Source organism: Podarcis gaigeae (genome assembly GCF_964106915.1).
Source record: "Podarcis gaigeae genome assembly, chromosome: 11".
In the NCBI taxonomy this organism is placed as follows: Eukaryota; Metazoa; Chordata; class Lepidosauria; order Squamata; family Lacertidae; genus Podarcis; species Podarcis gaigeae.
Genome location: NC_139687.1, coordinates 37,492,685 through 37,508,115, shown reverse-complemented (window position 1 = coordinate 37,508,115; position 15,431 = coordinate 37,492,685). Strand labels below are relative to the sequence as shown.

Sequence of the window (15,431 nt, the reverse complement as noted above, 5' to 3'; positions counted from 1 at the left end):
TCTAGCCCATCATATTAAGGCTAGCCCTGTAAGTCGTATGCAAGACTAAAAAGTTTAAATCCAAATTTCTTCACATCGCTGAGATTGATAAAGCACTCTTCACAATACTATCAGGCTACACAATAAGAGCCGAGAAGCGGATTGAAAGAAAAAAGGTGAAATATACAAAAGATAGCTTTATTTTCAATACAGAAACTTTATTCCACTTGACACAATAAAAATATTAAACTTAGAGGGGAAAGGAAGTTCGACATCAGTGAAAAGTAAACATTTGTTAACATATGAATTGGTCTGCAATAAATATAAGAGGCACAAATTGTGCAACAGCGGATCTAAAATAAGTCTCATACTTCTTGGGGGGGGGAGTTAAAATTTAAGTTTTCTTAAATCCTGATTTATATAGCAGCTGACCAACATACAAATATTTACACAAAAATAGAAACAAATTAAAATAACAACAACTTGGCTTATCGTAGCAGCTATTTTTCGCAGTTGTCACTACTTTATATATATGGGGGGAAAAATGGTAGGAGAGGGCTCAACTCATGGCAGCTCCACAGTTTACAACAGAGCAGTGGGATGGGTGTATGAGGAAGTGGAAAGAAAGTATGCTTCCTTACACTGCTGTTGTGGCGCAGAAAACTGGGGAGGGGGTTGTACAAGCCACGGTACCATCTTTGTAGGATCCATATATCACAATGGAAGTGCAATTAAGAGGAAGTACAATTCTCCCTTGTGTTTCCTTTCCCTCTGCTTCACTGTAATGTTCAACGCCACTCTCAGTCTGCAGTGAGCATCAAGCAACATAGAGCAGTCTGCCATAAAAGAAATCTTACCTGCAGTGCCTGTATATCAAGTAAGAACACAGAGCCCACTGACCATTCCTAATGGCAGGCAAACTGCCTGACAACATCCTGATTTTTTGCAGCCCCAGGGTGGCCGGAAACACACAAAATGCTTTTCAAACCCGAGGGGCTGCCATACATGGATGGCAGGCTGCATTCAGCTCAGCATGTCACACATTATGCAAGCCTCACAGATGATTCAACTGCCTTGAAGTTATCCTGCTGCTTTAAAATTCCAGTAAAGAATACAACCCCCAGAAATTCTCGCTGAGGTGGCAAACCTCCTGCATGAGTTGTGCTACTTCAGACTGCAGGTGGGGGGCTCACAACTTGAATAGGCTCTCCCATTTAACTAAATTCCTTCCACACAGGAAGCTGCAAGTCAGGAAAGGGTTTAACCTGGCCTCCTTCCACCCAGTACCTGGTTTTCAATGTGGAAGGGAATTCTGTTCTATGGAGGAGTATTCAGTCCTACGCAATCTAAAGTAGCACAATCCAAATACATTTGCGAACTCATTGAGAATTAAGCCAGATCAGCATCATCATTTAGGGTGTAGTTGTTATTTTTCTTTAAAAGTTGCTGTTTCTTATTACAAGATTATTAAAAGCTGAAAAGAGCCAAGGAGAGCCAAAGTGCATATTGCATTTTGCAGCTGTAAAGCAGGAGCTACTCTCTCTCGTAAGGAAATGTGCACAGTATGCTATACTTTAAAGTCACGGCCTGACTGTCATACATTTAATCTTTACATTTCAATATTCCATGTGGCTGAGTCAAACCACTACAACGTAAGTTAACAATGAATCAAACTCCCAACAGATTTGCAAAATTAGTATTACAGCAGTCTCTTTATTGGTCACTGATTCAATATGTTTCGGAAAGCCAGTCTTCAAATTGTTAATGCATTTCATGAAGGTTGTATTTAATTCTTACAAAAGTTTCCTTAACAAAATTTTGAAAGAAAAATCTCCTCTTTAAAAATAAGGTCAGTGGGAAGGGAGGGGGGAAATGCATCCCGGGGTTTCAGTAATGTCTTTTGTGTATTTCAGAATGGTCCACTTAAGGAGAAGGAAGCCAATTATCTTTTCTGTAGAGTTGCTCTTAAAGGTAGTACACAGTTCAAGTCCCTCCTGTCTCTCAATCTCTGCCATGACTATGAAACAGAACAAAATGCAAGAATGAACATACTGGAACATATTAAAGAAAGACAACAAAATTAGTAAGATTCACAATCAAAGTAAGTACAGTGCACAGTGTGCAAGGGGTTGAGTGTGCCATAAGAATTTCCGACTCTCTTGAAAAGCAAATCGTTGCAGGGTCATTTCCTCAAACCACATCCACCTGCCCCACACCGGACAGCATATGGACATCAAGTGTGGGACAGGTAGAGACACAGCTGTCTTAGTGGGCACTGTTTCATGGCAAGCAAGACTTGCTGTCAGTGCTGATCAGCTGACTAATGGTGACAGCAAGCCCTGGTGCGATTGGCTGTGCTGCAAAAGTTTGCAAATGGAACTGCTCGGTCAGCCCGGACACTGAGATCCAGCTCCGAGGGCCTTTTGGCTGTCCCTTCATTGTGAGAAGCGAGGTTACAGGGAACCAGGCAGAGGGCCTTCTCGGTAGTCGCGCCCGCTCTGTGGAATGCCCTCCCATCAGATGTCAAGGAAATAAACAACTATGACTTTTAGAAGACACCTGAAGGCAGCCCTGTATAGGGAAGTTTTTAATGTGTGATGTTTTACTGTGTTTGATGATTAATTTGCTAGAAGCCGCCCAGAGTGGCTGGGGCAAGCCCATCAAGTGGACAGTATATAAAGAATAAAAGTACGGTCATACCTCTTGTTACGTTCAGTTCAGGTTACGTCTTTTCAAGTTGCATCCCACGGCGACCCAGAAGTACCGGAAAGGGTTACTTCCGGGTTTCGCCGCTCGCACATGCACAGACAATGAAAATGACGTCACGCGCATGCGCAGAAGCGACAAATCGCAACCCACGCATGCGCAGACATGAGTTCCATTCTGCTCATGTTGCGAACGGGGCTCCGGAACAGATCCCGTTCGCAACCAGAGGTACCACTGTAGTATTATTATTATTATTATTATTTCACATGACCCAAATCATCAGACGTTGTCATGTTGGATGACTGATGGGCTGGCTGACCCTCCCACCTCCATTGGCCAGAGCCCGCTTCCTCCTCCTACAAGCAGTTTCAAAATATGATTTACATGTATTGTAGCTTGAATTAGCTATATAAGTTCCCAGATACTCCATTTTAGAAGTCAAACTAGCTTCCAAGTATGAAACACATTGAAGACAGTACTCTGATTACCGAGGTCATGATATGTGAGTTACAGCGATCCGGCTACAAAAAGGTCCTATGGCAAGGATCCTAAGGAGATGCATTTTCCTTCTTTGAACAGCAGGTACATTTGCCATACTTTTGTCATACATTTGCCTGCTTTGAAAGTCCTCTCAATTTCAAAGTCATTTGCCTTTGGAAGTTGCTGTTTGAAAAACATAAGGCCAAAATCCCTTTGGGTGCACAGAAATAGTTGCACCGTTCTTTGGATTTCAGCCACGGAGGGGGGAAGAAAGCCAAGGATTAATTGCTTAGAAAAATCAGAGAAGCACAAATATGCCTTGGATTTCAAGTTTCACCGGGGGGGGGGGGGGATAATTTTCTTCAAACAATTATATGTAATCACTTTTTTGTAAAGCTTTATTGGAGTGTTGTGCATTTTTACCTTGCGAAATTCATCTAGGATAATGTCAAACTTCTGTTTTTCATGTACCGCTCTAGCTGTGTTTGTTCGATCAAAAGGTTCTGGAAAGGTTAAAAGAGCATTACCAGTGATGTGGCTTTCACTTGGGTTTGTTTGGTGTGTTTTTTTATTCTAAAGCAGCAGTCCTAAAACTATTCACTTAGGAAAAATTACACTGGAATCAACAAAACTATATGAAAGTATAGGATGGTGATCTTACATTTACTATATTTTCTGAGAGGGGGTAGTCAAAGTGAAACATTTTTCCACTGCAGTTTATTTTTTGCATTGCAAGGGCCATAATCTGAGCAAATCACAAAACCCTAGCAATCATGAAGTTGTGTTGAGTCGTATGAACATATTCCTCTGCAAACTACAATTTCAGTGAACAATTATGTACGCTTATCTTAATGAAACTGATACAAAGGGTTAGATCCACCTTACGGGAGTATTTTTTTCAATTTTAGTAGAAATTATTACTTGAATGAAAGAATGCAAATAACAGCTGCATGTTTCTGAGAATCTCCAGCCTTTGCACAATTCTTCAGGATTCTCTTAAATACATACATGTTTAAAGCAATTATCAAAAGGAGAGAACAAGCAAAAACCACACCAATAGGTGAAAAAGAGAACAGACTACACAGCCTCAAGGCAGCTTTTCTGGCATAAGGCAGGCCACTGCTAGGAAAACATTGATTTCTTTATATGATTTTTTACCCACTTTTCATGGCACCTCTGTGGAGCAGGAATTCTGCAGCTTAGGGACTGCTCTTCCAAGCTGCAACCCTCTGATGTCAGGGGGTAGGAGAACTACTCAAGGGCCCCACCCACCCCATAGCATCTGAGAAGGTCTATGGGTAAGGAAGCTATCTTTCAGAGGACTAACGGTTGTTCCAAGATGAAAAGTATGAAATAGTCATAGAGTATTTAAATTATGGTGAAATATATCTCTCACAATACTTAATACGCAGCAGGGAATGATTCCGTGGATAAATCAGTCTCTATTTTTATTCTATCTTTGTGAAAACAACAATAATAGTGAGAGGCTTTGTAAGAATGGTACAAGCGTTAATTGAGTAAGAACAGTGACGTACTGACAAGCTAAACATTGTATCTTTATGTAGTGGGGCTGTTCACACTTAACGCCAAACTATAGTTTAGAGCATGGGTGGTAGATGCTGTGGACTACAACTTCCATCAGCTTCCACTAGTTGGGTTGTAGCCCAACAACATTTGGAGAACACCACATTGGCTACCCCTAGTTTCGACTTATGAAAACAAGCTTTGGGCTTCCATGCACCCATCCTCTGAACATCAATATGCAATTTCCAATCCCCACGTACAAAAAACATTCATTAGCCTGCTTGGACAAAATAGCGAATGGATGCTTTGCAACAAACCAGAAATTGGCATTGCATTTAAAAAGCCCTAATACTGCTTAAATGTTCTCAGCTTGCAGCACAACACTCTTCACTCCAACAGATTATATATGTATAACAGTTAAGTTACAAAAAAGCTTCAGAATTTACCTTCTACACAAATGAACTTGTTTCTCCATTCAACACCGTCAGGTCTTGGAATGGCCTTGGCTTCACGAACTGAAATCATTTGACTGCTCCAACTAGCAAATGGAAAACAATTGTAATAAACTTTTACAATTTGGGTTTTTTAAAAAGTTATTGTGTAATGATCTTTATTTATTTGGTAAGCACATCACTTTGAAGCAGCTCATAAGAATGGAAAATAACCTAGAAATGCCACTGTGGCTGTTGTAGGTGGCAGAAATCAGGAAAAGCTGTGCTTGGCTAAAGTTATCAGGGTCACAGGGAAGATCTATATAGGACCAAGTAAAAATTTGGAAGATAAGAAACTGGACCTCAGATCTTGGATTCTCCATTTTTGCTAATGACTCCCATTAGCAAAGTTCCAAAGGGGGAGGGGAATGTAGGTCAGTGAAAAGAGAAATGTTATAGCATCATTTGGCTTATATCCCAACTTATCAATAAATTTAAGGGGGGAAAAGCTAAAGGAAAGAGTTATGTAACAGAATTAAGCAGATCACAGCAGACAGTAATACCATTCCGCTGCACTCTGAACCAAGCTAACCATTTTTTTGCAAAATCCATCTGGCTTCTAAAAATCACTGGAAAAAAACAGTTGCTTTTTCAGCACAACAAAAAAGCCCAAATATTTATAACTGCCTTTTTATATTAATTATTGAGGCCGATATATGTATGCACTTGGGGAAATCAAAGACAGAATAGCATATTTTGTAATTTCTTCGCTAAGTGGGCATGTAAACACTTCTGGTTTTATGGACACCTCCAAAAAATTTCCAGAACTATTGAAGCTATAAGGGAAGCAATGCAAAAATTATGAAACTGAATGGAAGTCATAGGGTTATCCAATATGACAATTCTTTGCTCCAAGCTCTACAAAAAAAAAGGTCGGGGTGGGGGGAGAGGAATCCAGAACTTTTGTTGGGCAATTATTTCATTGGAAATAATGGCTGCAATGTTTAACCTAAAGGTACCCCTCTAAAACATATAAAATACTCACTAGGAGAACCCCCTTCATTATAAAAGGCAAGGAAGAGAGACGAAAGGACCACATATTGCAAGAAACAACCACAACCATGGCAGCAGCAAGACTTATCCCAATAACGGTTCTGGGAGTAGTAGAAAATCACCATTCTACATGCAGAAAAGCAAATCTGAATGCCAGTTTGAAAGCTTTTGAAAATTTAAATCCATGTATATGAATTGTTGTATGCACTTGATATATCTAATACTATTCATTCTGAGTTGCTGGTCAATCTAAGCTTTGCCACAAGAGAACACAGCAAATCCATACTTATTTTAGTTTTATCTATCAAAATACAGATTAACCATAGGTTGACCTTAAATCTGAACTTGGTAGTCTGTTATGTAACTAAAAACAAACAGCTTAAAAGTAGGAGTTTTCGAAATGTCCCACTGAGACATTTTAAACAATTTTACACCATGAAAAATTCAAACTAATGGGCAGTTAAGACTGTGCATTATTGTAACACGGAGAAGATTTATGAAAATGTTATTACTGCCTATTTATCTTCCGAAATGTTCCATGTTTCTTAATAAAAGTGAAATTGCTTCATAAAAAAATTAAACTTTGCTATTAAGTGGCAAATATTTAAATTTTTATCTAAAGGGATCATTTAATCTTAAACTCCCTCTCACTGGAGATATGCATGACATTTACACCAGTAACTGCTTTGCTACTCATTGGTAGCTGCAAAACCTACCACCTTCCCTTAACAGTATAAATGAAATAGGACATTTAAGAATGTTTGCAGTCAGAAGGACTTCAGGAAGCAGATCATTTCCCCACTCCCCTACAGAATATATTTCTAGGATATGTTTAATTTAGCTAGCATTTTCAGTAAAACAGAAGTACAGTATTTGCTTAAGACATCCACAATTATGTACTAGTCAGTAAAAACAGCATTCACCCAAATTTAGTTGTGCGGAATAAGTGAAGCAAACGTAATCTTGAATTTGTATTTACAAATGGTACTTTTGACAGTGCTTTGCCAATTCTACTGTAAAACTGACTTCCATTCTATTACAGTGCTTAGCAATATTTCATCCTGCTAAACCAGCTGCTACATAGTCCTATGGTGGCATATATATCTCTGAACAGCAGGTCCATCCCATAGGCAGATCTTGCTCAGTACTTAAATGCATATGAGTACAACTGTGAGAAGGTTTTTCTTTACAGTCGTACCTTGGTTTTCGAACAGTTTAGTTCCTGAACGTTTTGGCTCCTGAACGTCACAAACCCCGGAAGTGACTGTTCCAGTTTGTGAACTATTTTTGGAAGCTGAAAATCCGACGGGGCTTCTGATTGGCTGCAGGAAGCTCCTGCAGCCAATCAGAAGCTGCGATTTGGTTTCTGAACGTTTTGGAAGTCGAACGGACTTCCAGAATGGATTCCGTTCAACTTCCAAGGTACAACTGTATATACAACACTCCCTGACTCCATTTTGGTAAACTATGAACTGCAGACCGCCAAATTATTGGTGATCTAAGTCCAAGTACCCTCCCACTGATTTATTAACTTTTCTTAGCTTGTGCCGTACATTTTTAACCTGCCTTTGCATGTAAACTATTAAGCCACCCAGCCTTAACCTCTCACTATGTGCATTTTTACACATGGGCATTTTTTAAAAAATTAAAAAGGAAAGCATTCCCTACCAAATGGAAATACAAGACCTTTTAGTTCATTTGTAAATTGCAACCAGCACAGAATCAATTCGAACCGCCAGAGCAAAGTAGGCAGATTAGGCTTCATTAAGTGACAAGCTGATCACTCACTCAAATTCTGTAGCATAGTATTTCAGGAAGCCCAGCAACAGGTCTCCAAGTGTTGACTGGTTTTTTGAAAGGTAAGGAGGAATGGTGCACGGGGCTCGATGCACAAGGTGCAGCTGCATAGTAGGATCAAAAGATTCCTGTAAAAACAATAAGAGACAGAGAGACCGAGGCTTAATGTGTCTGTGTTGTGGTGCTAAAATCAGTTAATATGTTACTGAACATGCAAAAAAAATGAGGCCAAATAAGCCCAATTCAACCTGTAGTACTCACTTCCAACTAACATGCAGTTTGGAACAATCGGAGAGACTTGAAAAACTCAAACTTAAATTGCAATTTTTAAAAAAGAAATCCAGATCTGAGCATATTATTGTCAGCTTATTTTCAAAACATCATGTTTGACTGTGCAATGGGAAAAACAGACTGCATCAGCATTAGAAGAAGAGCCAGGCGCTGAAAAATATAACTCTGGTAACCGGAGGATCAGCTTCCTAGCCTCAGAAAGATCCTCTCTCATCCATCCCAAGCACAAAGCTAACATCTACAAGGAATGCCCCTCCTTGACCCTTTTGAGTGCTCCTCTCTCTGTATCTTGCATATAAATGTTCTCATCTGTAATACAAAGGAATGCCACCTCAGCATATATCCTTCTATTTTGCTGATTTGCAGCATGCAGGGAAGTTGGTTTTAAACTCTATCAGGTAATTAAAAGATGCCCATTAAAATGAAGGGGAAGCACAAGGAACGACGCAAAGCTTTTGCTTGCTAAACATTGGAGTAAGTGTTTTGGAGAGAACAGAATGGTAGACATGGACCAAGGAGATCTGAGTTCCTGTCCCAATCAGCCATGAAGGTCAGTAGGTGGCCCTGAACAAGTTGCCATCTCTCAGCATATGTTTACTTCCTACAGTTGTTGGGCTACAGTGGAAAATTGTTGAGTACACAAGCCTGAGCAGCCTTGAGTTCCAGTTACCTCACCTCAAAAAGAATACCGTAGAATTCAGAAAAGGGCAACCAAAATTATCAAGGGAAGGGAGCAACTCCCCTAGGAGGAAAAACTTGCAACATTTGGAGCTTTTTAGTTGAGAGAAAAGGCGAGTAAGGAGGCAATGTGATAGAAGAGTATAGAATTGTGCATGGCATGGAGGAACACTAGGACTAGAGGATCTGCATTGAAGCTGAATGTTGGAAGATTCCAAGCAGATAAAAGAAAGTTCTTCTTCACACAGTGCAGTTCAACTGTAGAACTTGCTTCCACAGAAGGCAGTGACAGTTGCCAACCTGGGGTTTTAAAGAAGATTAGAAAAAAATCATGGCAGATAAGGCTATCCAAGGCTGCAAGGCATAATGACTATGATCTTCCTCCACAGTCAGAGGCGGTTTGTTTCTGAATACCAGCTGTTGAAAACCACAAGAGGGAAGAATGCTCCTCTGATCAGGTGTTGCTTGCACCTGGTTGGCCACAGGATGGTGGACTAGATGGGCCATTGGTGTGATCCAGCAGGCTTTTTATTGAGAGAACGGCGGAATGCAAATGTACAAATTTGCCCCTACAGCTTGACTCCAAAACTGGAGCCCTAATATTAGAAATGTGTGTTGAAAGTTTGACAAAATTATACAAAATACTCAACATGCTGGCAGCCGTAAGCAGGGAGAGGATGACAAAGGGTATCTTCTTACTGATAGGGCTAACTTTCTGTGTTGCTTTAACACAGGCCTTGCTGAGGTTTTACTGAAAAAGGTGAGAGGATAGTACAGTACCCAGCCTTTTCCCCACTCTAACAAACCCAAACTGCATAGAGTAGATAAGGTGAATTAAGCAGAAAAGTTCATCAACACTATTACACATTGACAAAGCAAAGTAAAACCATGTTATTCATTCTTGATGCAAAAGACTTAGAAATATTTATTTTGTTTGCCCTCAAAGTTATCAAATGAGGTCCATCACTAGTCACATCTTACAACTGGAGAACTATAGCCAGGAGTACCAGCTGAAGCCCAGGCACAGACAGTATGCATGATGGGACTCAAATGCAGGTCTCATAACTTTGGGAGGATTATTGCCTGGATATCCTTCTTGTTGGGCTCCCCAAGAGCATTTAAGACAGCCATTGTGGGAGCAAGATGTTTGAGTAGCTGGAACTTTGTCTGGATCCATAGGGCTTTTCTTACATTCCTATCATGTACCAGAAATTTAGCGAAGTTGGGAAGTGATAAAACTCTACTTAAATACTTGCCAGAAAAATGCAGTTACATCTGGTAATTGCCAGAGGTAGACAAAAGTAACCAGAAATAGGCATGTAGTCCTTGTATAAGGATTTACAAGTTTCCCAAGATCTGTGGGTGAAATCCAGTTGTGCCCATACATGAGTAAAACAGATTTCCACAATGAGACTTCTCCTTCCTCTCCAACCCTCTGTAGCTCCCCTTCTCCTCTGAAGAGTTAGGGGACCCTCTGGAGAAGATGGGGAACACAGGGAGAAGAGTGGGGAGGCAAATTCTACCGGAACAGTTCTGAATATCACTGTTACATTTAACTAAACCTAAAAAAAGACTTTGGTCAATGCTTCTTGTTTTCTGTAAAACTAACTGTTAAGTTCATAAGCCCATAGGAGAAAAAACGAACTGCCCATGATAATGGCATGCAACCAGAGCATCACAAGACCTATGATTGCATATTAACTTAAAGTGCACTAGTACAAGGCAAATGTTTCAGAATCAGTACATGTCAAGCAATGCAGTCTGCTCAAACACTTATTTTTCTGTCCACTATAAGGGAAATGAGTCTCAGGCTCATATCTGCTATCACTGAGCAGAATATAATGCCTGGTACAAAACCATGTTTACCTGGGATCCTCCTGAAACTGCTCTAAAGGGTAGTGACACAAGCAGCAGGAGCATGAGACCAACTCCCGCTTTCATACTGAACCTTTTTGTTTTTTAAAACCGCTTTACAGTGGTACCTCGGGTTACATACGCTTCAGGTTACAGACTCTGCTAACCCAGAAATAGCACCTCGGGTTAAGAACTTTGCTTCAGGTTGAGAACAGAAATTGCACAACGGTGGCGCGGTGGCAGCGGGAGGCCCCATTAGCTAAAGTGGTGCTTCAGGTTAAGAACAGTTTCAGGTTAAGAACAGACCTCCAGAACGAATTAAGTACGTAACCAGAGGTACCACTCTATTCACTAATTTTGTAATGCAAGTATCAGCTCAATGACACAGCAGGTACATAACCCAAACCTTCTGACTACCTGAAACTTACTAATTGGGTGATTATCATATTCTGGCACATATGCATCTGGTATGTGTATTCCAGTGCTCAAGTGTAGTTGTGGGCCCTTGATTGTACAGTATATGTAAAAAAAGCCACTACCACAAAAGTATCACACCCTAAATAGCCAACATGGGGTGAAAAAAACCAAGAAGAATGGGAAGTTGTGCTTACTTTGGATACAAAATGCATCTTGTCACTAGGCTTTGTATAAATGCTATTTTCTTCTTATTTATTAAAACAAAACATTGTGTAAGCAGCCCTTGGAACACCAATTGGCCACTGAAGGGCAAGATATACAATTTTAGAAATAAAGTGCATGATTAGGAGCTACACCAATACATTGGCCACAACTCCCATTCATTTCAATGGAAAATGATGTAGCCAGGTTATGCTCATAGGCAACAGTGTTTAAAAATAGGAATTTTAAGTTACACAGTAAAGTGTAACCATACAAGTGTGTGGTACTAGCTACACTTAACTGATATGTGAAAGTCAATTAAGCATTAAAAAAATGAATTTTAAAAAGTCAAGTGACATGAATATGTAGAATTAATTACATTTAGAAAAATGGTAAAACAAAATTTCAGATTTATTGCAACATTATAAATGAGTCATGAAACTATAGAGTACAGTAACTAAGTAGTTTCTAAACTATGTAATTTTTAAAAATGCTTTATTAACACTAACCTAAGACATGAGATCGCAAGAAGACAGATAAATCTGCTTACTCTAAAATGTTACCATATGTCGGGAAGTTTTCCACTGTTCCTTGCTAGCCTTAAAAAAAAGAGCATGTAACTGCTGATGTTAATGTCTAACTGTGTATGATCAGCATTTTAAAAAGCAGATTCTCAATATGAGTTGATAAACTTATGCAGAGAGTGTGGATGCTTTACAGAACAGTTTGCTCAGCACAATTTTAAATAAGTAGTAGGGCACCAATATGGTGAAGAATACATAAAGGTTTGATTCCACACAGATACATATGCAGGACAGCAATAGAAAATAATATACTCTTGTGGTCAACAATGGCTATCCACTTGCGCAAAGCAACTTCTAGTTTCTCTTCTCCCCGCTTCCAGTCCCTGTGTGGCCCCAGATTTTAGGGACATGTGGGAAGCTGCTGGGAGAAGGAAGGACAAAAGAGCCCCACCGCATGAGTGGACGCCTGCTTGCACCATTTCACCCTTGAAACTAAAATACTGTTTAGTTTAAACCTCTTCGCTTCGGCATGCATGCATGACAAACTTTTTTAAAAGCTGGGTTTATCTTGCAGCATAGGGAATTACTTTGTCAACACAAAACTTTCCAACACCCATTTCAATCCAACCTTAGCCTCTCTTGTTGAACAAATCATGCAGCATCCACAACATGCTTTAAGGAATGGAATTAAGGCATAAGCAACCTTGCTCATCTCTTATTCTTGCCAAACTGAGCCCCGGAAGTCATTACTGTGACCTTGAGGGGGCTCGGTTTTAAGCTGCTTCCACATTAGCCCAGCTTTCCAGAACTACCATCCTTTATTTACTTACTCTGTCATCAGCCTGCTGTCTTATTGTCCTCCCATGTTTCTCTCTCCACCCTGCCCCCCCCCCCGGCCGGCAGTATTTGATGTGGGTGGGTGTGGGAGAGAGAGAGAAAGAGAGATAAAATGTAATTGCAGCTTCAGTCAGGCTGGTCTCTTAATTGCATCAATGTCAGTTCCACTTTCTGCAAGGGGAGGCTTTAATTACATTTCCTCTCCCTGGCTTTTTTTAAATAGCAAAACTGTGCTATTTCAGTAAAAACAGAAAAAGAAAAAACGGGGGAAAGGCACAGAAGCCAGTAATTAATTCCCCACTAACGGGAACATGCATTGGGGCACTTAAGAGGCTATGTTAATGCTCCAGCTGTGATCTCTTGCGTCACCAAAAACCAGTCAGAAGGGGAGGACCTGCTTGTGCTACTCTCAATGGACATTTGTTATGGGGATGTGACACATGGCTGGGCCTTCTCAGTGGTAGCCCTGCAGCTGTAAAACTCTTTGCTCATGGAGATTCTGTTATCTCTCTCACTATAGCCGCTCAGGCAACCATTCTATTCTTTGTCACATAGTAAGCCCGCGGGTGGCGCTGTGGTCTAAACCACAGAGCCTAGGGCTTGCCGATCAGAAGGTCAGCGGTTCAAATCCCCCATTGTTCGGTCCCTGCTCCTGCCCACCTAGCAGTTCGAAAGCATGTCAAAGTGCAGGTAGATAAATAGGTACCGCCTCAGCGGAAAGGTAAATGGCCGCCCCCAAACTGAGCCTCCCAGTGACTCTCTTCCATGGCTCTGGAAACTGCTTCTGTGCATGCGTCGGAAATTGCGTCTGAGCATGTCTGCGGCACCGGAAATCGCTTCTGCGCAGGTGCGGTTTCTGACATCTGGGCATGTGCAGAAGCTATTTCTGGCACCAACGTGCCTGTCCAGCCCACGGAGGATCTCCACGGGAGTGATCCGGCTCATGCCCAGTAAGCCTTGCCAACCCCCGTGTTAGGTTTTACTTTCCTGTTGTATTTTATGTTCTTAATTTTTACTTGCAAACCACGCAGAGGACTTTTGTCATTAGGTGGTATCTAAATACTGGGGATAAATATGATTTTAATTATTGTTGTTAGCCATCCTGGGCAGGTTATTATAATAAGTAGAACCAAAACAGCTGGCCCTGCAATTAAAACTTTTAATTGACATTAGGAAGGACCTTTGCTGAATGGAACTTACTTGTGAGTAAATACTGTAGAAGGATTCTGCTCCAGGACAAGGGAACTACTACTTAATGTATGTACTTAATATGAAGTGCACCTCCATTTTTATTCCAAACTCAACTAATTATGGGAAAGAAATGCCTCAGCAGTATTAAGCAGCTCTAGTGTGGAAGCAAGCTTATTAATTTCATTAGATTCTGTATCCATTTATGCATTGCGTACTCCTAACATATACCTACAGCACTCACTTGTATTGCTTAACCTTCTGACCTCACTTAAAAGAAACAAATCAAACATACCCCTAATCACTCGGCAGACCGCTTAAATCATCTGATGAAGTGAGCTCTGGCCCATGACAGCTTCTGCCACAATGGATTACTCTTTAAGGTGCCCCAAGGCTCTTTGTTGCCTTTGCAACCACACACCAATATGACTACCCCTCTAGAATATGAGACAATTATTTCCCAAGTGTCACGCCTCAATTACTGCCATTCACTCAGCTGCTCTGTCCCAGAAAGCCACACAACAGGCGCTCTGGGCACTGAAGAATCTATACTTGAAGGTCAAGGAGCACGCTTTTCTAAATACATAGCAAAAGATACTTTATGTAACAGCAATACCTTCCAAATATATGTATTACCTGCGCAGATTGAGTGAACTGCCTTGGAAGAATTCCCTAGATACTCCTAACAGGTTACTATGTTAGCAGTAATAATGTGAAGAAAGTGTATCTCATTGTTCAGCAGTCTGGGACACAGTGGCCTAGATCTCACCAATTTAGTCATGTGAGCCCCCACTTGAAGTCTGAAATAGTCCAGACATAGATTTACTGCCTTGGTCAGATCTAGGCCATTATGTTGGGGCATTTTTCACCTGTTTCACAGCAGATTCTGTTTGTTTGTTAAACCCTTACAGCATAAATTTGTGGCAAGTGAGCTATTCTAGGATAGCAAACACTCTGCTGCACATTTGCCCCAGGCATGGTAAGAAGATCTAGGAGGGAGGCAAGCGATCTCTAATCATGCAGCTGCAAAGTGAGCCAACTTAACATGATCTTGAGGCATGCAGATGATCTGGAAAGAAGGCCAGCTTCAGGAGCATGTGAACTACAAGACCACCAAATGCAAATGGGCTACAGAGAACTAAAATCCAGAACAGTACCAGATAATCGTGGCATGGCACTGACATGCCCTATATGCAGAACAGAAAGGACACAAGTCTGATTAAGCGCAATGTGCTTCACTCCTAAGTGCACACAGTTAGAAGCAAGTCCCAAGGAAATAAATGGGTCTAACTTCCTAGCAATGGAACCTGATCAGAACTATTCCGTAAAAATTTAGCTTGTATGAAACAAAAGGGATTGGGGAGGGAGCCAGACTGCAAAGGGAACTTTCTACAAACACGGGCATACAGTGATGGCTCACTGCACAAATCTAACAAGCATGGTCATAGGCATATTTTGCCACTACCCAAAT

The 15,431-nt window shown here is 40.8% G+C and overlaps 1 protein-coding gene across 2 annotated transcripts in view; it reads right to left on the bottom strand.

Moving 5' to 3' along the window:
- Positions 1–156: 156 nt before the first annotated feature.
- Positions 157–15,431, bottom strand: part of TENT2 (terminal nucleotidyltransferase 2) — a 33,476-nt gene continuing 18,201 nt past the window's right edge. For both annotated transcript variants that reach the window (XM_083703606.1, XM_083703607.1), the window contains exons 12-15: positions 7,962–8,098; positions 5,136–5,227; positions 3,589–3,668; positions 157–1,996 (exon numbers count right to left, since the gene is read on the bottom strand). In XM_083703606.1, the coding sequence (XP_083559732.1) occupies positions 1,922–1,996; positions 3,589–3,668; positions 5,136–5,227; positions 7,962–8,098 (384 nt within the window). In that variant the 3' untranslated portion in view covers positions 157–1,921. The remainder of the gene's footprint in view (positions 1,997–3,588; positions 3,669–5,135; positions 5,228–7,961; positions 8,099–15,431) is intronic.